The following is a 27730-nucleotide window of genomic DNA, read 5'->3' on the forward strand; positions in this document are numbered from 1 at the left end:
TGTCTTCCTCCCCTCGCACCGAAGCAGCTCGGTGGCGAGCGCCGACGCCGCCCTGGCCACCTCCTGCTTGCCACCGAGGCGCCCCGACGCGTCTGGATACGCCCGTAGCCCCCTCTGTCTCTCCCCTCGCTCTCTGCTCTCTCTCGACCCCTTCCCCCTCCTCTGCTCTCTCTCTCGCGCAGCCCGAGCAGAGCTCATCGCCGCCGCTCGCCGTTGCCGCACCCAGAGCCTCCCCCTCGACCCCTCGGTGTGCCCAGTAGCTCGGCTACCTCGCCCTCATCCTCTCCGCCGAGTCAAGCGACCTCGGACGCCCTGCATCGCCGTCATCGAGCCGTCTTCTTCACGCACGGCCGCCGGATGCCGCTTGTCGATTCGCCGCCTCCGACGCCTCCCCGAGACCACCGAGCTGCTCATCGACCTCGCTGTGAGCCTCCGTGCAGAACCCCTCTCTTTCCCCTCGCGTTTGCGAGCTCTAGGCCATAGCTCCGTCGCGGCCGAACTCCGGCCGCCGCTGACCTCGTCGCCGCCGTCACTGCAGCCACTGGAGCTCCCACCCGAGTACACCATCGTGCTCAGAACGTCTCCACGAGCCCGTTGCATGCCGCAGCTCGCCCTCCCGTGCCCTCTAGTGGTCGCCCGTGTCTCACCCGAGCTCCGGCGGCCGCAACCGAGCTCGCCGCCGTCGACTCCGGCCACCCCAGGCCCGGAGACCACGACCATCCGACGCGCCATCGCGCCAGCTCTCCGTAGGGCCAAAGGACGCACTGAACGGTGTAGTATAGACGAAACCCGAGCCACCCCGGTGCGTCTCCGCCGCAGTTTAGGTCGTCGCCGGCGAAACTCCGGCGGGAGCTGACGTGGCTCCGTCATTAGGAGCTAACCCAGCTAGTTAAACAACCTACAGCCACTGACAGTGGGCCCCACCCCTGGTCAAACCCCAGTCAGCGCTGAGTTTGACCGGGATTAGTTCCTGTGTCACTGACGTGTGGACCCCGCACGTCAGGTTTGACCTGGACCTGGCCGTTGACTCGCTGACATCATGCTGGCGTCAGGCTGACGCAATTATTTCTTTCTGGATTTAAAATAATTCAGAAAATCCAGAAAATATCCCAAACTTTAAAAATTCATAGAAATTCAACCGTAACTCCAAATGAAATAATTTATATATGAAAAATGATCAGAAAAATCCAATCTATCCATCTGTACCATTTTCATGCATGTTAGAACAACTTATGACCACTGTTTAGGAAAATTCAATTAAATGGCATTTAAACTCTCACATATGGAGTTTGAATTTGAACCTAGTGTTCAAACCAGCCCCATTTAACCTGTTGCTAGATACATTAGCCCAAATCACATCATATTGCCATGTCACATTCATGCATCATATTGTCGCATTGCATTGATTGTGTTCTTCCTTGTTTGCCGGTAATTGTCCCCTCTCGATAGACGTGTACCGGCGATGTGATCGATGACACCGATGAAGAGCTATATTATCTTCAGAAGTGCCAGGCAAGCAAAACCCCCTTGTTCATTCCGATACAATCCTACTCTCTCGCTCCTGCTCTCTTTTACTGGATTAGGACAACAACGATTCAACTGTTACTTGCTGCGGTAGCTGAACCCCTTTATCCTCTGCATGACCTGTCATTTCCACAGTAAATAGATGAAACCCACTAGTATGAGTAGGAGTTGTTTGAGCCATGTTGTGCCTACTCATTCATGTTTGTTTGTCATGCCTGCTATTGCTTAGAGTTGAGTCAGGTCTGATTCATCGGGGATGAATCAGAGGTGTGTGAACATGTCCTACTGTGTGTGAGCTAAGTGGTGAACACGATTTGGTAAAGGTAGCGGTGAGAGGCCATGTAAGAGTACATGGTGGGTTGTCTCATTGAAGCCGTCCTTAGGAACTGAGTTCTGTGTTTGTGATCCATGATTCAGCTACTACCATACATTGGGCCCTGAAATATGACCCCGCTCGACTTCTTATTCACCCAAGTCCTCTGTCCAGGAGTTGCAAGTAGTTTCTGGTGTTTGTAGTATGCTGGAGGCCGTGCACAGCGCTGACCGGAGGGGTGGGCTGTGATGTGGTAGGCACGTGGCACGGTGTACCGGGAGCCCGTTTGGTGTCTTGGGAAGCCTGCACACATCGTTTGGGGCTGCGAGCGAAACTCTGGCCGGATCTCCTCGCGGATGGAACCCGAATAGGCGATAAACCTGGACTAGAGACTTGAGTGTTTAGGTAGGTCGTGGTCTACACCCACGTCGGCTTTCGCTTGAAGTCTGCCGAGCACATGTCGTGTGCAGACGCTAAGTGGTGGAAACATGTATGAAGAAGTACACCCCTGCAGGGTTAACATCATCTATTCGAATAGCCGTGTACGCGGTAAAGGACTTCTGGGTTGCTTATATCAGTTCATAGACAAGTGAAAGTGGATACTCTAAAATACGCAAGATAAGCGTGAGTGCTATGGATGGCGTTCTCGTAGGGAGACGGGAGCGGATCCATAGTGGTGTATTGATATGGTGAATATGTGGACTCGTGTGCGCCACCCCAAAAGAGTTACTTGCAGTCGTAGTTCAGGATAGCCACCGAGTCAAAGCTGGCTTGCTGCAGTTAAACCCCACCATCCCCTTTGTTGATAATGATGCATATGTAGTTAGTTCTGATGTAAGTCTTGCTGGGTACATTTGTACTCACGTTTGCCTATTTTATGTTTTGCAGAGAGACTTCAGTCTCACTAGTAGTTCCACGTGGGCTTCGACGTTTAGCTTGTTACCTCAGCTACGATCTTGTGCCTCGGCAGGATCTGGTAGTTAGTCAGGCTTCTCAGCCTTTTTCATTTGTAGATGTCTGTACTCAGACATGTTGAGCTTCCGCTTGTGCTTTGATTTGTATGCTTTGAATGTTGGGTCATGAGACTCATGTTTGTAATATCTCGCTCCTCGGAGCCTATTGAATAAATACTTGAGTCGTAGAGTCATGTTGTGATGCCATGTTGTGTTTGCACATATCGAGCATATTGTGTGTATGTTATTGAAATGCTTGGTATGTGTGGGATCTGACTATCTAGTTGTTTATCTTTAGTAGCCTCTCTTACCGGGAAATGTCTCCTAGTGTTTCCACCGAGCCATGGTAGCTTGCTACTGCTCCGAAACACTTAGGCTGGCCGGCATGTGTCCTTCTTCGTTCCTGTGTCTGTCCCTTCGGGGAAATGTCACGCGATGAATACCGGAGTCCTGTTAGCCCGCTACAGCCCGGTTCACCGGAGTCCTGCTAGCCCAGTGCTACAGCCTGGATTCACTCGCTGATGACCGACACGTTCGATGTTGGGTCATGGATGCCTGTCCCTGTAAGTTTGTGCCACTTTGGGTTTACGACTAGCCATGTCAGCCCGGGCTCCTTATCATATGGATGCTAGCGACATTATCATATACGTGTGCCAAAAGGCGCAAACGGTCCCGGGCAAAGGTAAGACGACACCCGTGGGAATACGTGCGTGAGGCCGCAAAGTGATATGAGGTGTTACATGCTAGATCAATGTGGCATTGAGTCGGGGTCCTGACATGTACTTGTTGTCCAGGGGACCATCTTTGACTGTATTGATTTGGAAAGGATACGAGATAAATGGGAATACAGTTTACACGATTGACCAAGATCAAAAGAGCACCAACCAAAACAGCGGTGTCCGCTTTGATGCAACAACCGAGAGGGGAAAGGACACATATTATGGTTACATAGTGGACATATGGGAACTTGACTACGGAGTAGATTTTAAGGTCCCTTTGTTTAAGTGCAAATGGGTCAATCTGTCAGGAGGCGGGGTACAGATAGACCCATAGTACGGAATGACAACAGTGGATCTGAAAAATCTTGGGTACACTGACGAACCGTTCGTCCTAGCCAATGATGTGGCACAGGTTATCTATGTGAAGGACATGTCTACCAGACCGAGAAAAAGAAAAGATAAGGAAGCGAATACATCATACGATGAGCCAAAGCGCCACATAGTTCTTTCAGGAAAAAGGGACATCGTGGGAGTGGAGGACAAAACAGACATGTATGAAGATTATGAAAACTTTCATGAAATTCCTCCCTTCAAAGTCAAGGCTGGCCCCAGCATCCTGATAAATGATGAAGATTATCCATGGTTATGGCGCAATAAGCAAATGATACAAGCGAAGAAAAAGTGAAGACTTTCTCCCGCAACTATTATGATGATACCATGCCAACTTTGTAACTGACGAGTATGATACCATTGTCCGTTTTGTACATGCACATGCTATGTGGGTCAATTTATGATACCATGCCAACTTTCAACTTTTCAGAGTTCATTTGAAATGCTTTAATGTCTTATGGTTCGGCCCTCGTAATAATTAAAAATAGCAATAATAAGTATTTTGTTGTAAATAGAAACAAAATAAATTAAATAAAGCAAGAAAGAAAACAAATAAACAAAAAAGTGTTTTCAAATTTGAAAACTAATGGCACTAACAGAAAGTTTATAATTTTCCTAAAACTAAAAGCAAAAACAATTAAAAAATAAAGCAAAAAACAAAAGAAAATAAATAATGCAAAAAACAAAAGAAAAAAACAACAATAAGTATTTTGTTGTAAGTAGAAACAAAATAAAATAAATAAAGCAAGAAAGAAAACAAAAAAACAAAAAAAATGTTTTCAAATTTGAAAACTAATGGCACTAACAGAAAGTTTATAATTTTCCTAAAACTAAAAGCAAAAACAATTAAAAAATAAAGCAAAAAACAAGAGAAAATAAATAATGCAGAAAACAAAAGAAAAAACAACAATAAGTATTTTGTTGTAAGTAGAAACAAAATAAAATAAATAAAGCAAGAAAGAAAACAAAAAAAGTGTTTTCAAATTTGAAAACTAATGGCACTAACAGAAAGTTTATAATTTTCCTAAAACTAAAAGCAAAAGTAATTAAAAAATAAAGCAAAAAACAAAAGAAAATAAATAATGCAGAAAACAAAAGAAAAAACTGGAAAATAAATAAATATAGCAACAATAAGTAAAGAAAACAAAAAAACAAAAAAAATGCCTCCTACTGGGCCCCACGGCCTGAATACGACTAGAAACCCTACTATGGGCCAGGATTCAGGCCCGTAGTAGGCCCAGAAGGCCCATCAGGCAAAGCAATAGCAAGTAGGTCCGAAAGCCTGCGGCGGAGAGGAACTCGAGAGGGGTGCGGCAGTGGGGCTTATAAACCACTGCGCGCCCCTCTAGACTAGCGAGGTGGGACTAAATTTTGGCCCTGAGGCATGCAGTACAGAGGCCTTTGGTCCCGGTTGGTGGCACCAACTGAGACTAAAGGGTGGGCATTAGTCCCGGTTGGAGTCACGAACCGGGACCAATGCCCTTCGTATATATATAGCACTTAGCAGTTTTCGCCAAAATCCATCTGTTTCTTCTCGCCCCGACGCCTTCTGCTCCTCGTCGCCGTCGCCGCCGAGCCCTTGCTGTCAGGCTGGTCCACCTCGCCGTCGCCGCCGCCGAGCCACTGCCCCGACACCGTCGCCGTGCCCGCCGCCCCTGCCGGCCCCGACCCCGTCGCCGTCGCCGCGCGCGCCGCCCCTGCCCCGACCCCGTCGCCGTCGCCGTCGCCGCGCGCGCCGCCCCTGCCCCGACCCCGTCACCGTCGCCGCGCGCGCCACCCGTTCCCCGACCCCGTCGCCATCGCCGCGCGCGCCGCCCCTTCCCCAACCCGTCGTCGTCGCCCCGACCACACGCCGCCGCCTTCGGTCCGGCCGCCGGCGCCCTTTCCTCTTATTTTTTTGTGCATTTTATGTATATGTTCTCTGTGTATATATGTACATGTTCTCTGTGTATATATGTTCATATATGCAAAAGTTAGATTTTAGAAAAACTTTATATATGCAAAAGTTTATATCTGCAAAAATTTATACATATATGTAAGTATATATGTATGTATAGATGTATGTATGTGGATACATTAGGAGGGTCGATATACCCCCTCCCGATAGCATTTTTGTGCATCTTAGGTTAGTGTATATATATGTTGATGTATATATGCAAAAGATAGATTTAAAAAAAATACTATTTTTTCTGTTGATGATATGATGATGTTTTTTTTCATATATGCATTTTTCATATATATATTATTTTTTTAAGTTGTTAGTAGATATCGATTTTAGGTTAGTGCATTTCATCACTGATTTTAGGTTAGTTGATCAATTTAGTGCATTTTGTGTTTGTTGCATTTTAGGATAGTGAATTTTATGTCAGTGGAGAGGAAAAAGTAAAATAAGGAAAAGGAAAATAAGTAGAGAAAGAAGGAGAAGAAGAAGGAGAAGACGAGGAGAGGAAGAAGAGAAAGAAGAAAAAAAAAGAGGAAAAGAAGAAGGAATAGAGGAGCTTCTTCTCCTTTTTTTTCTCCTCTTTTTTTCTTCTTCTTCTTAATTTTTATTGGGAACGAGGGTGTCGAGGATCGCCGAGGGGTCGAGGGTCGGGAACTAGGGTAGAGGGTCGAGGGTCGTTAAGGGGTCAAGGGTCGAGGGTTTCAGGGTCGAGGGTTCGAGGTTTCTAGGGTCGAGGGATCGAGAGGGTCGAAGGAAGAAAAGAGGAAGAAAGAAGAAAGAACAAGAAAAAGAATGAGAGGAAAAAGGAAAATAAGAAGATGAAGAAGAGGATAGGAAGAAGAGGAGAAATAAATAAGAAGAGGAAAAAAGAAGAAAAAGAAGAGGAGAAGAAGAAAGGAATAGAGGAGAAGAAGAAAAAATAGAAAAAAAATTCTATTTTTTCTTCTTCTCCTCTATTCCTTTCTTTTTCTCCTCTTTTTTTTTCTTCTTCCTTCTTCCTTCTTCCTCTTTTCTTCCTTTTTCTTAATTATTTTCCTTTCTCGTTGTTGTCGCATCGTTGTCGATATAACCCCCTCGAGACAACTTCAACATGAGGGGCGGTCGATATAAATACCCCCCCTCGGCCCTCTCGCTCGACCAAAACTCTCAAGGACACCCAAACCCTAGAGAGAAAACGATGTTGGTCTCCTACCCCCTCCCGCCGTGCCCCTACCCGACAAATTAACTCTCTCGAAGCGTTGTTGTGTCGAGGCGACCCCAAACCCTAGAGAAGCAGCGTCGAGGCCACTAACATGATTCTTTATTGTGATTAGCTGGCTAGTTCTACGTTTTCCATCTGTACCATATATAAACATGTTGTAAATATTTGCAGAAACTATGGAGCACTGCCGAGACGAAGAAACAGAAGCGATATTGAGGGACATAATCGCAAATGGAAGGGGTGAAGTTGCGTCATTTCTCCTCGACTCCGTTGGTCAGCTGGAAGAACGGGGTGAAGAAGAGGGCTATGTTCATGATGGCTTCGGCCCATTAATGCCGGTACAAGAACAGGACTATGTTCATGATGGCTCCGATGACACAATGGAGGAACAAGAAGGAGACCGTGCTGACTGCTCTGGTGACCGAACCGAGCCCGACCAGGTATATATATATTAGTTAAGCCCGTGCTGACTAGTTAATTGATGCTTCCATTGTTTTGGTATATGTACACATATTAATTACTCCCGTCTTTCTTCCTTATAATTTCTAGCCCTCCGGATCGAGCACAACTTCGGTAAGGAGACGAGGCCCGAAGAAAAAGTTGAGCTCGGATGAAAAGTTTGAGATCATAGAAATCGCGCCCGACGGCGAACCGATTGAACCCATCCGGACAAGGAAGGCATTTTCTTCTCAGTGCGGGGTTCTTGTTAGGGACAAGATCCCAATCAGCATCCAGCAATGGTATAAGCCTAAGGAGGAAGACCCTGAGGTGTTTTATGTCAATGATATGCAGAAAGAAGATCTTTGGACTCAGCTGAAGGCAAATTTCACCCTACCGCCAGAGGAGGATCTGGAGAAGCCAGTTAAAGAGGAATTAATCAAGTCTTGTGCCTCCGCCTGCTCCTCCTGCTCCCGCGAGTCAGGGCACTCCGCCTCCTCCACCGCCTCCTCCTCCGGCGAGTGACGATCAGGGCACGCGTGGCGGCACTCCGCCTCCTTCTCCGGCGCATGGCGGCACTCCGCCCCCTTCTCCGCCTGCGCCGGCGCTCCCGAGCAGCCATCAGCATCCTTCTCCTCCGCCTCGCCAGCAAGGGCGGAAGAGACCCGCCGCCGCCCCGGCTGCTCCGGCGCGTCGTACTCCTTCTCCTCCGCCTCGTAAGCAAGCATGAAAGAAGACAGCCGCCGCAGCCTCTCCGTCTGCTCCGACGTCTAGCAACACAACCAGAGGCAGGAGGCAATACAAATATGGTCCATCATCTCTCAAGCCTCTAGAGAAGTTACCGCACGAGAGGTCCGAGGAGGAAAACGATACGATTGTGCGGACCCACGTGAAGGAGTTCTTTGAAGGGGTGAAAGCAAAGAGACATCCACCTCCGGAGAAGAAGGTAGATCCGGTGAAAGCAAAACGCACTATCGATGCCCTGAGGAAACCACCAAAGTCTCCGCCGAGAACCAACTATGAGCGCATTACTGAACAGACATATCTTCAAGCCCAGCGGTCGGGAACTACTGTCAGTGCTAAAAGGTCAAAAGAACGAGCAAAGGGGAAAAAATTGCCTAGCTCGCCGAACAAGCACAGCAATCGTGCCCCCCGCTCAATGTGTCTAATGCTCCGGGGACGGTGGCCGGTTATGGCAATCTTGACGATTACCTGCCTGACGATGCACTTTCTGATTTCTTGGAGGTGGACGAACACAGATACAAGTACGGGAAGCCTCTCGTCAAAGATGAAAAATCTCTGACAACAATGATGCGAAGATTCCATAATTGATACATGGAAACCTGCAGAGAGTCTGAGGGTAAGAATGCTTTGTATCTTCATATTAAAGAGGAGCACGATCTTGTTGCAAATGATCTATTGACTGTTCCATTTGAGGAGTTCTTCGAGTTCTTTAATCAAAAGGCCCTTGATAAATTAATGGTCTTTTGCTACTGCCTGTAAGTACTATTTCTGTCATTAAGTCTCTATATATAGCTCGGCTCTTTCATTGCATGTATTTATAATTAATTATCCTCAATATATTATGCAGATTGAAGATCGTCGAGTGCAAAAAACAAGAAATTTATGATATTGGGTTCATTAACACAAATATCATAGATGTATTTCTGGTTGAAAAGAACGTCAATGAGGCCGAGGACAACTTGCTACAATCGTTGATCAAAAATCAAAACAAAGATACCATACTCTTTCCTTACAACGGCCCATGAGTGTTACTGTCGTGTGCATATTCGGTTTCCCTTATTACTCAAGCGAGCTTATAGTAATGTAATTGATGAGTTATGCATACGTGCGCAGGTACCACTATATTCTTCTGGAGATTAAGCTTGAGCGTGGACTAGTAACCGTCTTAGACTCGAGATGGAAAGATCCCAAAACCTATGCGGACATCACTGAAATGCTCAGCAAGTAAGTTCAATCGATCATTATCGCACCATATCGGCAACTTTTTGTTCATTTCCTGATATCTTAAGTAATAATAATTATTTTCTTTGTCTTGCAGGGTTTGAAAACAGTTCACCGCAGAAGCTCCGGGACTGCCGAAGGAGCTGCGATATAAATACCCGAAAGTAAGTACTACTGGCTAGCTAGTTGTGCGCATCTCCCGTTGATTCTATAGCTATACTTTCATCAATGCCATTTATAATGCTTCATTATCAGTTTGATTGACCTCTATTTCTCGTAAAGTGCTTGTGGCAGGAGGAAGGGAATGATTTCTGTGGATACTACGTGTGCGAGTTCATCCACACCGCGACTTTGAAAAACAAGCGGGGCTACTCTAGAAGACAATATGAAGTGCGTAAGCAATAATATTCATAATTTCATTTTATTACACCATCATTTCTGTTGAGTTTCATTCATATATATGTATTAATTAACCCCCTTCTACAAATTAGACGTGGCAGATGCAGGATGAACTCCTAAAACCAGATCGCATGAAAGCAATTCAAGAGGAATTGGCGGGATTCTTTCTTGACCACGTCATCAGTAAAGCCGAATAATACCATGTGGAAATTGATTTCAAATGCTAGGGGTTTCTAATTAAGAGATCTTATACATATTGTACATGTATGTAGCCAGTAGCGTCGGATACATGATACGAAAACTTGTTGTTCGACCAATCTCTCGGAGAAAGAGAGGTCGATCGATCACTTCTCTCGGTATGCATGACGAACTTCTGTACTGAATGGTTCTCTCGATCACTTATGTATATATAGTACGTAGCGTCGACCAAGCACGGACATAAAAGAGGACACTTCTCTCTATTAATTAGCTAGCTAACACAGTATATGAAACACCTAAATTAACCCCCCAAAACCCCCAACCTCCCCTCCTTTCAAAAAAAAAACTCCAGCCACTGGAATGCTGACGCGTGGATGCCTTTTGGTCCTGGTTGGAGCCACCAACCAGGACCAAAGGCCCCCTCACTGGGCTCGGCGCACAGGGCCACGTGGTGGCACATTGGTCCCGGTTCTGGTTTGAACCGGGACTAATGGGTGGAGGTATTAGTAATGGCCCATTAGTCCCGGTTCATGAACCGGGACTAAAGGCCCTTATGAACCGAGACTATTAGGTGTTTTTCTACTAGTGACCCTATATAGGCTAGTTATATACTGCTAGTATATATATGTGATAACTTGTATATCGTGACAAAAAGGCAATGAAGAGATTAATGAGAGCGACACGCTCCTGTGGCCAGGCCCGTCGAGGAGGCTGTGCGAGTTGTGCAATCGTAGGGGCCCCGATCGGAGAAAAATCAAGAAACAAACATTCCGTTTAATTCGCTGGCTGGCTCGCTCGATCCTAAAAAAGCAGTAGGATGCGCGTGCGGCCCCAGTCAAAGCCAACAAGCCCACAGTCGGTCTGGTACCAATTTCCTACTTCCCTTTCGGCCTGTTTGTAGAACATCCAAATCCAAATAGAAAAACAAGGCCGTTACAGTGCAATTTGCAAACGGGCGCCTGCAGCAGTCCAAGCTAGGCCGGCCCATTCTTTCTCTTTCCTTTCTGTTTTGGAAAGGTCAAAAAGAGTGCAATTTGCAAACGGGCGCCTGCAGCAGTCCAAGCTGGGCCGGCCCATTCTTTCTCTTTCCTTTCTGTTTTGGAAAGGTCAAAAAGAGTGCGGAAGAGATTAATGAGAGCGACACGCTCCTGTGGCCAGGCCCGTCGAGGAGGCTGTGCGAGTTGTGCAATCGTAGGGGCCCCGATCGGAGAAAAATCAAGAAACAAACATTCCGTTTAATTCGCTGGCTGGCTCGCTCGATCCTAAAAAAGCAGTAGGATGCGCGTGCGGCCCCAGTCAAAGCCAACAAGCCCACAGTCGGTCTGGTACCAATTTCCTACTTCCCTTTCGGCCTGTTTGTAGAACATCCAAATCCAAATAGAAAAACAAGGCCGTTACAGTGCAATTTGCAAACGGGCGCCTGCAGCAGTCCAAGCTGGGCCGGCCCATTCTTTCTCTTTCCTTTCTGTTTTGGAAAGGTCAAAAAGAGTGCAATTTGCAAACGGACGCCTGCAGCAGTCCAAGCTGGGCTGGCCCATTCTTTCTCTTTCCTTTCTGTTTTGGAAAGGTCAAAAAGAGTGCGGGGAGGGGCATTCGAACTCGCATCGGTTCATTGCTACCGATCGGCTCTAGCCACCACGCTATCCGCCCGCGAGTGTAAATACAGTGCATTTTTTTCTTTTATTCTCATTCTCAATTTGGTTTATTCTTATTCTTTTTCTCTCACCTTCTTTGTTTTCTTTATTACGTGATTTTTCTAATTTGTGAAATTATTTTTAAATACGTGAACTTTTTTTCAAATTCGATGAACTTTTTTGAAATTCGGTGAACTTTTTTGAAATTCGATGAACTTTATTAAATTCACTTAACTTTTTTTGAAATTTGATAAACTTTTTTGAAATTCGATGAACTTTTTTTCAAATTCGATGAACTTTTTTCAAATTGGATGAACTTTTTTCTAAATTCGATGAACTTGTTTCAAGTTTGATGAACTTTTTTTTAAAATTCAATGAACATTTTTAAAATTCAATGAACTTTTTTCAAATTTGATGAACTTTTTTTCAAATTGATGAACGTTTTTTCAAATTCGATGAACTTTTTTCAAACTCACTAACTTTTTCCAATTTGTGAACTTTTCTTTTCAATTCATGGTCTATATGAATGCATTTTCAATTTATGTTTTCTTTATTCAAAGAATTTATAGGGGGGTATATAATAGTAGTATATGTTTAATGTTTGTACTGTATGAAATATTAAAGAGTCATGATTTCCCAGCGGCGCGAACCGGCGCCTACAGCGCCAACTAGGAGCTCCCAGCCGAGTGTGCGATTTGTACAATGGTCCAAGTGCATCTGGTGCAAATCGATCCAGCTGTACCTACGTACGCGAGTCTCCTGACGGCCGGAAAGTAATCAGCCGCGGCTAGCTCGTACAGCATCTCGCCGGAAAGTACTCAGCTGTATTACAGGCTACGTCTCGTCGAAAAATACATGCATCTCGCCGCAAAATATATGGCACTGCACTTATTCGCAGAAAAGTAAGTAATCATAGATATGCTAGTACAAGTTCTACAGATGTATTGTACGGCTTTTACATCTGTTTTTCGACATCCCTAAAACACGGGTGAACTGATTGCTTTTTAACTACATGCAAGATAGTTACACAATGTACTAGGGGCAAAATCGTCTTTTCACGTCATACTTAACCCAATTAGTGCCTAAAATGGACAAAAGTGTCATATAAGGAATGAAAATAACTTTAGGTGTCAAACAGGGAAGAAAAAATTATTTTGGGCCAAATAAGGAATCAAAATTTAAGAAAGGGCTAAATAAGGAATTTTCTCCTCAATCTATGCACAAATTCACCGAATTAAATTCCTTCATTTCATACGCGCATGCATGTCCTTCCCTTATTAATGCACGCCTCACCCTCAATCTTTCATGTAGAGCCGCATCTTTTGAGTTCTCTCGAATCGGTCCAACCTTTTTAGCGAATATTCAATTCTGAGTCCGGGCTCATCTGCACCCGGTCAAGAAATAATTCGTAAAAAAATTCAGAAAAATCCAATTTTTCTTTGCATGGTAGATAATTTGATGCTTGAGGTGCGCTCTAAATTTCAGAGAGTAGCTCTCAGAAAAAAGATAAATTGGGTTAGAACAGTATACGAACAGTACACTGTTAAACAGATCCCAAATTTGTCTTTTTTTGCCAAGAGCTACTCTGATGTCCAAATGATTTGAAATTTGGACCGGACATCATGCACCAAATTATCTACCATGCCAAAAAAAATTAGATTTTTTAAAAAAAATCTAGTATTTGTTTTGATTTCTTTTTATTCAGCACAGGTGCAGATTCTCCTGGGAGCCAAAACGCCTCACTCCTTTTTTAGGTTCTTTTCTTTCTTTATTGAGTATCTGTTCTCTCTCCTTCGCTTAATTCCTTCCCGTTCAGCCCACTTCTTCTCATTATTGATTCTTGACATGGCTTACTGAATTCGCATCACGGAGGTATATACGTTGATGCAATAGGGTGTGATTAGGCGAGGTGCTATTAATCAGTGAACGAATTCATATTTGTGTACACAAGCATGAGCTAGTTCAGTTGTTAGTGCCCTTTGGCTTTGGTGGTGAGGTTGGGAGTTTGATCCCTTGTGCCTGAGATCTTATTTTTGCCTCCCATTAGGGCCTTGTCCGCGGCAAGGTGGGCTTCCTTCCTGGCCAAGTTCGGGGCGAGGTGGGCTGCCTTCTTTCGACTGGAACAGTATAAAGAGATTCCAGAATTAGTACCACCTCGCGTGTATATATATTCGTTCGGTGTTCTTAGGGCATGTTCGGCAGCTCCCCAACTCTCATAAATCCTGAAATCCAGCTTCTATTTTGGATCGCCAGCTTCCGACGCGAGCGCTAGCGCTGAGAAATTCGTTCGGTGTCTCAGCTCCAGGTTTCGGTCGCCACACATGGGCTGCCAACCATATTCACTGGAATTTGGCCTTGTTGGGTATTGATGAGAGGCCTAAAGTGAGCCCAAGAAGGACGCTGGGGGAAAAGTCACGTGAGGACCGGCTCCTAGGGGCTGGAAAGTTGGCTAAAGGCCTAATTTGGACCGGGTGGAGGACATTTTTCAGCCCAGATCGCTAGGAGACAGCGTTTTCTCCCTTTTCTGTATCTTCCTTCAGTAATAGAGAGCAATTTTGGTCCAGTTTCCTATGCTTTCAAGCCTGCAAATTATGACTAATGCATCTTCAAATGTTTATTTTGACTGAAAATATAATGTTGGAACTCGTATTTTAAGGATCAACACAGTGCACGCATATTTCATTCAACAAAAGCATAATATTTGCATAAGTTCTGCAAATCAAAAGTGGTACATATTCCTAAAGTAATCTTCACCAAAGTGGTACATAATCCTAAAGTAATCTTCACCAACCTAGAGCAATGTCATTGATGTACTCCAGCCCTGTTATTAGTTTGAATTCCCTCCCCACCTCATCATATGCATTCGAGGTCAAGTGAGTATTTGGCCTATTTCCAGCTCTCACTTGCTTGACAAACAACTCGGTGACAATCCTTGTATTCTCAATGTTCCATTCAGCAACCATGTTGGACAATTCTATATAGAAGTTCATGTCACTGTGTGTGCTAAAAAAGATTGTATGCACTCATTTATAAATCTGTACAGCGACTACTTCCTCTAAAAAGATTGTATACTCTCATATAAATCTGAACCTCATCCATGTCATCTGAAATTAAGAACATGAAAAAAAACAGTGTGGGAGACTGCCTAAACTATGTCATCTGAACATATTTAAAATGATAGAGGGACTACCTCAACTATGTCATATAGAAATCGGTACAGGGTACATCCAAAAATAGGAACCAAAGGGACTCATCTGGCCATCCTAAAATCTGAACCAAATGGCCTCATCTGCACATCCTAAACTCTGAACCAAATGGTCTGACTGCATGTAACATGAACTGAATGGAGATGGGGAGGGGTTGTGCATACGCACAAGCTCACCTTGAGCTTCTGGAGCGGCGCCGGCGGGGCAGAGGAGCAAGGCCGACAACCTTAGGCGGTGCCGGCTGCTGACAGGTTGGGGTGGCGAGACAGAGGAAGGACTCGTGGTGTCGGGGAAGGGGCGGCTCGAGGAGGAGACCGTCGTCGGGGTGGCCGGACGAGTTGGCCGGCGGCGGCCGGGTCGCCGGACGAGTTGGCTGGCGGCGGCGGGATGGCCTCGTCCGTCGCTGGCGGCTAGGGTTGACGAGCGGGTGAGGATGGAGGAGATTGGGGATCGGGCTAATAGGCTTTCTATGGAAGAGGTAAGCAACTTTGCGGTGGCAGGTTTGTGTAAATACCCCGAACTCCAGTTTTCTCAATTCCTGGGATCGGCAAAGCTGCGGCTCCGCGTTTTTGTGCATGGACGACGGGCAGATCCTAGAAGCCAGCTTCGTGGAGCCACACCGTTCGGGCCAGCTCCGCTCGCGGATTCGTTGAATCTGGGAGCTGGGGAGCTGCCGAACAGACCCTTAAATCACCTAAGCGGGGCGAAAATTTCTAAAAAAGAAAATCTAAGCGGAACGAAATCAAGAATATCACCTTGCTTTATTAGTAGATATAGATATAGATATAGAAGATAGATATAGAAGTCAAACAAGCTATCACGTTCGTCCACATATGCTAATATTATTTACACCGTTTGATCATAATAATAACGGTTCAGATTTAATAGTTTCTACGTAACATGTTAATATGCCTGTCGCATACATATGAAAAGGTATGCATGCCTTGGCCAAAATAGAAAAAAGTACATATGAAAATGTATGCATATGCCTTGACCAAAATAGAACAAAACTATATATTCAACCATCGGGTGTAAAGAAAACTAGGCTAGCAGCATTAAAGTCACGTGATACAAAGCATACTCCGTCTCTGTAAAGGTAGAAGTCCAGCCGAAGTACTAATATAATCGGTCACGTAGATGCATGCATTAAATAAAAGGTCATCTATTATCCCAAAACAACGCACGATCACATATAGAAACAATATATAGGCTATATCTCTCCCTAATAATAAAGCACGGATTGGGTCTCCGTGTTCACCGTCGCTGCGTTTTTGCAAACAAGTCCCTCATCTTTTATGAAATCAACCCGCACTCCATATGGGCATCATCAACCGGGTAGAGGAAAAAAACACGTCGTCGTCGGTCTCGCACACGAAGGAGCAGTCCGTCTCCAACACGAACACGAGTGCGAACTAAAAAAGTCTATCTGTCGCTGATTTTCCCCTCATCCCTGTCTCTTCTGATCTCTCTCACCTCTCGTTGCTTTCCGCCGTCGACTGATTCCGAAAAGCGCCGCGCTCGACGCAGGCGTGCTCGCTGCCGCCGCCGCCGCGCCCCCGTCCCCCTCTCCCCGGTGCCCGTCCTCTTTCCACCGTCGCCGAATCCGGACGAGACCGGCAGGATCCGCCGCATCTCACGCCCGCGGCCCGCCGTGGCTTTCGGCGGCATCGGGGGCGCCGGTCCGCCCCCGCTCCTCCGGGGCTGGCAGAACGGCGGAGCGGCGCTCTGGTCAGGTTCCTCTGCTTCGAGGGCGGCGCGTGGGCTGATGTCGAGGGCGAGGCGGCTGTGCCTCTGCGCCGGGCGTTCCTGGACGGGAGGGTGGTCGCAGAGGCCGCGTATGGCGGCAGGGAGTTCCTGTTCGACTTCCTGTGGATGGTGCGCATCGACGCTGGCACCGCCGAGGTGGTCGCCATGGGCTGGATTGACCGCGGGGCCTGCTTCTTCCCTGTGCCAGAAAGCGGGAGGAAGAGGAAGAGGGGCGAGCATGAGCTGGGGGACGGGGCGTCGTCCGAGGTGGATGAGAGGTCCGACGAGAGCAGCGACATGGTGGAGTCCTCAATCCAGCCTAATCTCCTGCCACTCTCAAGCACTCCCCGTGCAGCAGGCCTGATGTGTAGGCTGCCATGGCAAGGCTACATCCATGCATTCGGTACTGCTATCTCCCCCTCTCTCTCCTGATTTGCCTCTTCCATTCTCTCATTTGATTTAATCCCTTGAGCATATTTTCTTATGTATGCCTACAACATGCTAGGTGATTGTCTGATCTACCATGTGATTTGCGGTTCATGCGAAGTCATGAAATCTGGTCCGGATAGTGACATGATTTACTCTGTTTGATCAAACAGGTAGAAGCCGAAGCTGTTTTACTTTAATCTGATGAAGTCCGTGCTGCTATAAGCTAGGAAATCGAAAAATTCAACATTGGCAAGCTGGTCTTGTGCTCTTTGTCTAAAAGCATATTCTGAAAGCGAGGTTCTTATTGTGGATGTTTCAGCGTCAACCTGAATTTTCTTTAACCTACTACAGAAAGACCTTCTAGGGTGATTAGCTGCAGTACTGTGACAAATAATCAAAAAAGATCATTGTCTTCTCATTTAATATTCTAGCTGCCGGCCAAACATTGAAGGTTGCACTACAACTACTTGATTACAAGTTTTATGTGAATTTTTTTTGTACAGCTTGCACAAACTCAGTGAGATCAGGAATCATCATCTCTCACATTTTTTCTCTTCAAAGGGAGGTTTCATCTCCTACATTTTTTTCTCAGAATCAACCATGTTTCTAATCCTAACCAGAAAGTTTCCATCGCTCGGCTCCTGATGGCATGATGCCTCATTTAAATTCTCTTATGTCATGGTGTTTGTATTCAGAAAATTAATTTATGATGCCTCATTTAGATTCTCTTATGTCATTGTGTTTGTATTCAGAAAAATAAGGCATGCTTATCTTATCTCGGTGTGTTTGTGCTCAGAAAATTAATTTGCTTATTTTTGCTTTTTGAGGGCTATAACAATAGATTTCATTTTTGAAAATCTGCTTCTTCCCTGTTCCAGAGAGCGGGATGAAGAGGAAGAGAGGCGAGCCTGAGCTGGAGTACGGGGCCTCGTCCGGGGTGGATGAGAGGTCCAACGAGAGCAGCGACAAGATGCAGGGCCAGCTCCTAGCCGCTGCGCGCGGCGCCGACGGGGGCAATGCCAAGTTCGCGTGGTATGGCGCTCCATCGGTGGATGTGGCCGCGGCGGCGGTGGAGCACGGGTTCGGCAGGATGAACAACCGGGTCCTTTTCCATCGCGCGCACGGCGACGACGTCCACCTCTCGCCGCCTCGGTCTCCTTATGCCAGGTCAGGTCAGAGTTCTGAATTTGTGGTTTTGATCGATGGCAAGCATGAATATAGGCATATAGCTGTAGGATAATTTATCAGACACAGTTACCAATTCAGGATCTGTTCCAAATTGCATTCATATTATCCCTCCGTCCCATAATATAATTGATTCCATGTTATTTTAGCCTTTGGTTTCTATATCTTGATTCATACTCCTAGCTCAAAAATTATGGGGAAACAAGTTTGCATGAACGACAGTATTAGTTTATCTATGAATGCAGTAATTTGATTGGGTAATGGTTTGTGGAAGGGTGGAATACGAGCAAAACTAAATCATGTTTCCTGCTACCTAGAGTCCGGGTGATGAAATATGTTCTGAATGTTCTGTGAAGCAGTGCATAAAGGAACTTACGAGTATGAAATCATTTTTATGCAGCGCAATGCTAGCAAATGCAGATGAGAACGGCGAGGCGCATATCATGTTGTGCCGTGTTCTGTTGGGCCGGCCAGAGGCCATCCCGGCCGGGTCCTCCAAGCTCCACCCCAGCAGTGACAATTACGACAGTGCCATCGACAACATGCAGAACCCACAGTGGTATGTTGTTTGGGGCAAGGACATGAACATGAGGATCCTCCCAGAGTACGTCGTCAGCTTCAAGTGTCCCAACCTCCATCAGATGCAAGGTTAGTGAGTGCTCCGTCTGAATTGGTGTTGTAATTGTTCCGAGATGTGCCTGGATCTCATGTTATTATTCGTTGAAATTTTGGGTTTCAGGATCATCGGGAGCGAACTCCACGCTAAAGAAGCCTTCGCCGGTGGCTCATGACATGTTTCCGACGCTTCTAGCAGAGATCCAGTGGTTCATGCCATCTTCCAAGCTGCAGACATTGCAGGGGACCTACAATTGCTTCAAGGTAAATTGGTGGGGGTGCTTATTAGTATAGGGTGTGCCAATATAATAGCAATTACGGAAAGAAATCTAGAGAATTGGTCTCTGGCAGGGGGACTCTTGAGAATGGAAAACGGGGGAAGGGAGATGAGTTTGGGTGTCTTTTTTTATATATAGAAAAAGAGAGTGTGTTTTATCTGTAAGTGAAGTGTGTACGTGAAGTGCTTTTTATTGGCTAAGCCTAAATGATGAAAAAAATAAAAAGAATCTTCCCAACCAAGCAACAAACTCTATTGATAAAAATCAACATAGTAAAAATAGTTAAAAAAATGTACATAGTTATATATTTATTCACACTTTCTAAAAACTGGTCAAATTTTCCTTAAAAACCAAAATAAAAAGTATTCACAATATTTAAAAAACATTCAAATAATGTTCTCCCTAAAAAAATCGAGTTTTAATAAAACATTCACTTTTAAAAACAAAGAAATATTCATGTTTTTCAGAAAAAAGTAAAAAATAAAAATTGATTCACAAACTATTCCAAACTAATCTTCCATCAGATAAAGAACGCTAAGAGGGCTTTTTAACGTGCAAACTTCAGACTCTGAAAATAATAATTAATGCAACTTTATTACAAATGTTAAACTATAGTGCATAATATCACATGGATAAGGATGTATATAGATGGATTTTAAAGTGAGATTCACCCATTTCCACCGTTTGTAGTCCATATTGAAAAATCTTCTAAGACTTTATTTAGAAACGGATGGGGTACTTTGTTTGTAGTCTTTGTACAACCTGCTTCGTTCAGAAGAATGTTCTATCAAAGCAACCATGTCTGATATGTTCACATGAATTCTTTCATGTGGCCGTCCCTCACATTCCTTTGCTTTCAACTATTCCAGCCAGCTGCAATGAAGTCCTCCATAGAGAAGGGTTTGCAGAAAATGATCTTGGCATCCCAGATAAGAAGGTCGGGGTCAAAGCCGATGCCCGGGGGATTTCAATGGATCACCAACACGAGAAACTGAAATGGCAGGACCAGAAAAGATGGTCCCAGATCTCACTGCAGCCGGATGTGCAAGAACACATCAATGATCATCTGTGAGACTGTGACACTGGAATTTTGTTGATGGAGCATTACCTCTGCTATTTAGCTTCTAGAGTACAATGACTTGTATGTCCAACTATAACAGCTAGCAGCATGGTTTATCCCCTTCTGGTTGTACAATTTCTCTAGAGTGATGGCATAGGAAGAGCATGTGTATATGTTGAGGTTAGTCTTCTGATATTAATGCTCTAGATGTTCTTTGTAAACTAATGCTGCAAGTGTTTGTTTGGGACAAGACAAATAGTGTCCCAATTTTTACGAAAATGTGAATTAACTTTTATTAAAAATAAGAAAATTACCAAAATTAACCTAATTATCGATGTTTATTTAAATTGGACATAAAAATGATGCATAATGGCACATGAAGCAGATTGTGCCCTTTTTTTGCCCGGTGCAACGCACGGGCATTTGTACTAGTCTATATCTATATCTCTATACCTACTAATAAAGCGAGATGCCTTTTTCCAATTTTTTCATCCGCCGAAAAGTTTTTTCCCTATTCAAGGTGGTACTAAATTTTTGTGCGTCCGTTTGCTAGAAAAGAAAATGCAATTTTCGTACATGGGCTGTGCATGTTGTGGCCCGTCGAAGCCAGCCCACTTATTCCCCGCGCACACAGCTACGGATACCCTATTTACCGCACAAGGCCGTAAATAGTTTGACCATTGCACAGGGCGCAAGGCTATGCCAGCCGTTTTCTTTTTTTATATTTTTATTTCTATTTTAGTTTTTCTTTCTTTCTCTATTTATTTTTTATTTTTTACCTGCAAAAATTTTGATTTGTGTTTTCAATTTCTAGAAAATATATCCGAATTCCAAAATTTTGTTCCTATTTTAAAAAATGTACGAAACCTTTAATTTTTGTTCTCATTCCAAATTTTCACAAAATTTTGAAAAATATTTTTTAAAATCCTTGTGTTTTAAAACTAAATTGAGATGTTCAAAATAAAATTGCATTTAAAAATGTTCTTTTTTTCTAAAAAAATTGTGTTCTCCAAAAACAATTGGGATTTTAAAATAAAATTGGATTTTAAAATATGTTCCAGATTCTATAAATATTCTTGTTTAGTGAAACGTTCACAAATTCAAAATAATGATCGTGGTTAATATAAAAACATTTGCAAAAACTACTATAAAAGTTCAAAACATGTTCCTGTTTTAAAACATTGTTCCCAAATTCAAAAAAAGTTACTGCATTTTCAAAGGTTCATGATTTCAATAAATGTTTGTGAATTTAAAAAATTCCCCCTTTTTCAAATGTTGTTCATCTTTTTACGAAATGAATGAAATTTTCAAAAAAAATTCCGGATTTCAAATATCGCCCATGTTTTAAAAATATTTTGCAATTCATAAATATTAATTTATTTTTGGAAAATTTCCAAAATATCAAAAAAATGTTTTGAATATGGTGATGCAGTATGTTCTTAAATGTTCGTGCTGGTCATTGGTAAGCAAGACTTGTTTATTCGAGTGGCCAGCACCTAGTGGACGAGTTTTTAGGTTGTGAGGTCGATCCTTCAACTCGTCTTTTTTTATTTATACTCGAGCCTTACAAACACAAGTCGTTTAGGTGCCTGCCAGGCGCGAACTATTGTGCGTCTCATGCGCTATTTGACGATAAAAGAGTATGTTTTTTTACTAGAGTTCAAGAAATTATGGGAACAAGCCAATAAAAGAGAATATGCTGAATTGGCTCTAAAGAAAAGAACTGTAGGCATGTGACCGCTAAAATAATCAAAGAGAATAAACCCTGATAAAGAAGAGACTGCATGGTTATGCATGGATTATGCTAATGAAAATTTATTTGTGCACTGCAATTAATAATCCATCCGGTTACATCGTAGTAGGAGAAAGTGGCGAAGCAACCGTGCCCTGAAGGTCGCAGCGCAGCCACCAAATGAGGAGGGAGCCACAACCCCGACACGAGGGCGAACCCAAAGGAACAAAAGGCACGAGTTGGTTGGTCGTCGCCACGCCGACTAACTCCACCACTATCAAGATCTCACAGGCCAAACATGATCCGAAGAAGACCACAACTCCTCGCTCCGTCGCCCCACTGCTCTGCAAACCATTTTTTGTGCACACATCAATTATCTCTCGCGTTGCTTCTCAAAAGAATATATCTACCGTTGCAACGCATGGACATATGTGCTAGTTACCGTAAAGCTGTGAAGACTCCCTGGAAAACCCAGTTAAAAAAAGCAAGGTTCCATTAAAAAAAGGGCTAACACATAGACCCAAAGCAACGCATGAAGCACATCAAAGACAAAGGCCGCGTTGCCCAAATCTCTACAGAAAAATAGAGAAGCTGCCAAATTAATATACATCAATGCTTATTATCAAAATAAAAAGTATACTTCTATGTTAAGGTGAAAAACTGATCGCTAACAATAGTTCAGAATTTTTTGAAAAAAAAAGGTTTTCAATAAATGACGATAGTAACAAAAATTAAAAGAAAAAAAATTGATTTCTGTGCTCGGCAAATAAAGACAAGTAAAAGTTAATTATCGCCACCCGCAAAACTTCTTTATCATCACGACATAGGATAACATATTATTTTTATGGCATAAAATTTATACTTTTCTAGCAATATATACACAAGTAAGACGTATCCATCCCGCCAAAAAACAGACAAATAAGATGTAGCCAATGATACATGTTGGTGACTGGGCCGATGTCTAAATACCATCTTTTTTATGAACGAGAGAGTATATTCATGAGATGCCTCTTCATACAAATACGTAGTGTATGTAGATGCAAATTTTATTATGTAAATAAAGAGTAACTATTTATTGTACAAACCTATATATAATGCATACAACCACTATTAGATGTACAAAGGACTCTATTATTTATTCAGAAAAAGTCGCACACCATAGTGGACTCCCAGATTTGCAATATGTATTTCAGAAGTTTAAATATTTTTTCCATAAATGTTAAATTCCATAATTCCTCCAAAAAGGTTATCCAATATCCCGTTCATGAAGAAAGATGAACTCGGCTCGCATTCGTATTCGCGCAGAAAACAAATCCAAAAATTGATCCACTTATCGGAAGTTTCCCGGAGTTTGAACGGTCGGATGAGCTGAATTTTGAGGGGTGGTAGATATAGAAATTTCGCAGCCAATGAACGGTTGGATCTTCAAAAAGATGTCTGAGCTGGATGGACTCCTTGCCCTAAACTTCTCCAAATTCCCGTCCAGATTTGACAGGTTCCAGTATATAGGAGATCGCCGGAAATTCCTTCATCGGAGTACGACGAAATTTTACAGGATTGTTGTAGACTCAGTTCCGTACAATTCCACCAAAGCTATCGTCAAAGCGACGCTTGAGAAGGCGGTGACGGCGGATACAACTTCGCTGTCTAGAAAAACAGCACAGTCGCCCGAGGGCAATGTTGAGTTTAGCTCCCGAGCTCCATGGATGATTCCTCCATTTTTTGATAGAGATCACAGTTGATGTTGATGAAGGCCCTTGTCCGAACATGACGATCCAAGGCGGAGCGCAGTCCTCGGTCGATCCAAGGTGACCAGTCGAGGCGGCAACGAAGATGCCGACGTCGCGGTTGATCTGCGAACGAGCCATTAATCCTTTGTTAATCTCACAGCCGAACTCTCAATGAAAGCACCATCGTCGGTGTCAAACCGACAGACCTCAGGTAGGGGGTCCCGAGCTGTGTATTCTCGAATCAATGATAACAGGAATGAAGGAGACGATGTTTTACCCTGGTTCGGGCCCTCTTGATGGAGGTAAAACCCCATGTCTTGCTCTTGTTTATATTGATGGAGTATCAAGTACAGAGTTGATCTACCTCGAGATCATATGTTGTGGTCTAAACCCTAGGGGTATGATGATGAATGTCATAATGATCTATCGACTAGCTTGGTATCAGCTTATATAATGTACGAAGGCCTAGGATAACAAGAGTCCTAGTCGGATACATCGGTGGAGAGGCGTCCTTTTCTTGATCACCAAGTCTTGTGGAATCTTCCTCGTATACGTTATCCGCTGCCCGAAGTGGCCAATTACTGAACCGCCATGGGGTCCTCGGCCCGATCCACCTGATCGGGAGACGACGTCGTGAGTACCCCTAGTCCAAGACACTGTCAACCGTACTGGTGCAGATGCACCCACGGCAAGCCCCGACCTCGGTCAGGGGCGTCCATGGGGTGGCATGGGCATGGCTTGTATTCCAGCGAGCCGAATCGGGGCCAAATCAATCCCCAATGCAACGACCTTCCCCAGTGCTCTCTCCCCATGCTTCAAATTGACCCCCCACCATAATCCCCTCGAGCAGCAGCAGGCAACATGCTAACGGGGGCGTTGACCCCATACCCCTCCCGCTCAGGCTCTCTCCCTGCATACACTTTGTCTCCATGTCAAAGGACGTTGCAGCCTAGGACACTTGGTGGATGCATCAGTGCAAGACACCCTGCTCAGCCTCCAATCGTGCACCACGCTCCCATCCCATCCCCCATCCCGGCGAACGCGCTCCCACAACCACGGCGACCACGAGGCGAACGAGTGGTCGTGGGGAACATCTTCACTGCAAGACACCCTGCTCTGCCTTCAATTGCGCACCGCGCTCCCACCACGTCCCCCATCCCGGCGGCCGCGCTCCCACGACCACGAGGTGAATGAGGAGTGGAGCGGCATCAGCGAATTTTCTCAGGGGTGGGGAGAGATACGTGATTGTGAGCGACGAGGTTGGGGAGATGGGGCATATGAACATGTGTTCATGGTTCGTGGGATCTCTTTTTTCCTTTTCCTTTTCCTTTTCTTTTTTCCGAGCATCGATGGGAGGGACCGAGGAAGGGTCGCACAAGGGAAAAAGGATAACGCTGCATCTACAAAAATCTTTTGACATACTTTACATGAGAGTTAACATGGAAGGTTTTGATTGGAAAGGAAAAGCGACATGCCCGTAATGAAATTCAGGGGGGGGGGAGGGGGGGGGGAGATTAAGAGCAAGTATAATAAGATGACATAGGCAGGCTGTAAGCCTTTAAATATTATATTTTGGATGAGTTGGAGGAGGGAGAGGAGAAGAGAGAAGGGAAGCGGGCTACTGATAACAGCTGGCTGCATCACGTGCTCCTAAACATGTTGTGAGAGAGAAAGATGGGCCATGTATCAAAAAAGTAATACACATTTACATGCAACTGTTGTATTTGCCAGCTATAAGCTTGGCTATAGATGATGTGACAAGACCATATAGGCCGCAGCTGGCTACATTATTAACCATGCTCTAGTTAGAGATGGAAGGTTTCGTAGGCTTTAGTAGCCTGTTCGTAGGTCTAGCATTTTTTAAGGAGAAAAACAGGTGTTGGCTAGGGGATGCATGGTGTTGTATGAGGAAACAAATCGGTGTTGGGTACATGGGATCGTAAGGGGGAGGGGGTGGAAGGTGGAACCATCACACAGGTTCACTTTAACAGTACCAAGATTTTTATTATTCTCACGTAATCAATTATGCATATGTACAAGTCAAGTAGGAGTATTGATTAATTCCTCTCTTATTGAAATCATTTTCCACGGACGGGCGGACTAGACCATTTGCTCACTGGTTGGCAGCTGGCGGAAGCTTTTCTTCTTGTTTTCTCCCGAGGGCGGCTCCGGCACATCACGTTCATATGGCGGCGACTTCTTCTTAGGATCGGGCACCTCGGGTTCACCCGGTGGCTTAGGCACGTAGGTTCTGACAGTGGTGGTGGGGTTTTTCCAGCAGTCATATGTACACATGCACGTCTTTCTCTTAGGTATGTGAAAGTAGTTGCCGTCGTTGCTGGAGCAGTACCCACCCTTAAAGTGCTCGTACTGACAGGCCCCGATGCAAGCCGTGGTCTTGCAAGTGCTCATTTGGCCCCACTTGCTAGGGGCCGTGCATATCTTAGCCTCCACACCTGCGTGTGACTTAGAATTAATGTGTGCACCAAAAAATTATAGTAGAATTGTTTCATCGATTGATCTAAAATTGCATGGAATTGCAATGTGATAAAAACTGCTATATGAACTTACAGAAGGCCATGAGAAGAAAGCCCAGGGTGAAGGCAGCGAGAATCTGGGCACCGCTGAACGCCATGACCAAGTTCTGAAAATAAGTTGTTGGAATGATGGTGTGAGGAGAAGAACGGGGTTCGAGTGCTATTTATTGCACTCTTGGCTATGCATTCAATGCTTACAGGATATGGAAATCCAAATATTGGATACAAGCATTTGTGTAATGTCTTAGAGGGTATGAGAATCCAAATATTGGATACAAGCATTTGTGCGATGTCTTGGAGGATATGGAAATCCAAATGTTGGATACAAGCATTTGTGCAATGGCTTAGAAGATATGGAAATCCAAATATTGGATACAAGCATTTGTGTATATTAGTATCTATCTCCAGCAATTAATCATATGTATCCAAATAAAAGCTTGTGCTACCCCACAAAAAGAAAACTTCTGCTGGCTCTTGGTGCAATTACATTGATGGCAACGTAAGAGCAAAACAGAAATTATACTTGCTTACTCATAGTTGGTTACATGCAAAAAAAGACTATGAGTGAACTCGTCGTGGAAAACAAATTATCACTAGTAGAAAAACACCTAATAGTCCCGGTTCATAAGGGCCTTTAGTCCCGGTTCATGAACCGGGACTAATGGGCCGTTACTAATACCTCCACCCATTAGTCCCGGTTCAAACCAGAACCGGGACCAATGTGCCTCCACGTGGCCCTGTGCGCCGAGCCCAGTGAGGGGGCCTTTGGTCCCGGTTGGTGGCTCCAACCGGGACCAAAATGCATCCACGCGTTAGCATTCCAGTGGCTGGGGTTTTTGTTTTTTTGAAAGGAGGGGAGGTTGGGGGTTTTGGGGGGTTAATTTAGATGTTTCATATATTGTGTTAGCTAGCTAATTAATAGAGAGAAGTGTCCTCTCTTATGTCCGTGCTTGGTCGACGCTACGTACTATATATACATAAGTGATCGAGAGAACCATTCAGTACAGAAGTTCGTCATGCATACCGAGAGAAGTGATCGATCGACCTCTCCTTCTCCGAGAGATTGGTCGAACAACAAGTTTTCGTATCATGTATCCGACGCTACTGGCTACATACATGTACAATATGTATAAGATCTCTTAATTAGAAACCCCTAGCATTTGAAATCAATTTCCACATGGTATTCTCCGGCTTTACTGATGACGTGGTCAAGAAAGAATCCCGCCAATTCCTCTTGAATTGCTTTCATGCGATCTGGTTCTAGGAGTTCATCCCGCATCTGCCACGTCTAATTTGAAGAAGGGGGTTAATTAATACATATATATGAATGAAACTCAACAGAAATGATGGTGTAATAAAATGAAATTGTGAATATTATTGCTTACGCACTTCATATTGTCTTCTAGAGTAGCCCCGCTTGTTTTTCAAAGTCGCGGTGTGGATGAACTCGCACACGTAGTATCCACAGAAATCATTCCCTTCCTCCTGCCACAAGCACTTTACGAGAAATAGAGGTCAATCAAACTGATAATGAAG

General features: G+C 44.5%; 2 protein-coding genes and 1 pseudogene across 2 annotated transcripts in view; 1 reads left to right on the forward strand and 2 right to left on the reverse strand.

The window, feature by feature from the left end:
• The window catches only part of LOC123067791 (uncharacterized), a 21794-nt gene extending 7155 nt beyond the window's left edge, over positions 1-14639 (reverse strand). The window contains exon 1 of the mRNA XM_044490431.1: positions 14468-14639. Within this exon, the coding sequence (XP_044346366.1) occupies positions 14468-14639 (172 nt within the window). The remainder of the gene's footprint in view (positions 1-14467) is intronic.
• Positions 14640-15315: 676 nt separating this feature from the next.
• On the forward strand, positions 15316-20380 carry LOC123067792 (inactive poly [ADP-ribose] polymerase RCD1-like; annotated as a pseudogene).
• A 5255-nt stretch (positions 20381-25635) lies between these two features.
• Positions 25636-26374, reverse strand: LOC123066279 (uncharacterized). Its single transcript, XM_044489393.1, has 2 exons — positions 26229-26374; positions 25636-26113 (listed from the first exon to the last, which is right to left on the reverse strand). The coding sequence occupies exons 1-2, from the start codon at positions 26290-26292 to the stop codon at positions 25758-25760; spliced, it is 420 nt and encodes a 139-aa protein (XP_044345328.1). The 5' UTR covers positions 26293-26374; the 3' UTR covers positions 25636-25757.
• Positions 26375-27730: the final 1356 nt, after the last annotated feature.

This window comes from Triticum aestivum, chromosome 3B (assembly GCF_018294505.1).
Source record: "Triticum aestivum cultivar Chinese Spring chromosome 3B, IWGSC CS RefSeq v2.1, whole genome shotgun sequence".
Classification (NCBI taxonomy): Eukaryota; Viridiplantae; Streptophyta; class Magnoliopsida; order Poales; family Poaceae; genus Triticum; species Triticum aestivum.

Coding starts and splice junctions, on each gene's coding strand:
- LOC123066279 (XM_044489393.1), bottom strand. CDS start 26,292: ATGGCGTTCAGCGGTGCCCAGATTCTCGCTGCCTTCACCCTGGGCTTT. Junction 26,114..26,228: donor CTTTCTTCTCATGGCCTTCT/GTAAGTTCATAT, acceptor AGTCACACGCAG/GTGTGGAGGCTAAGATATGC.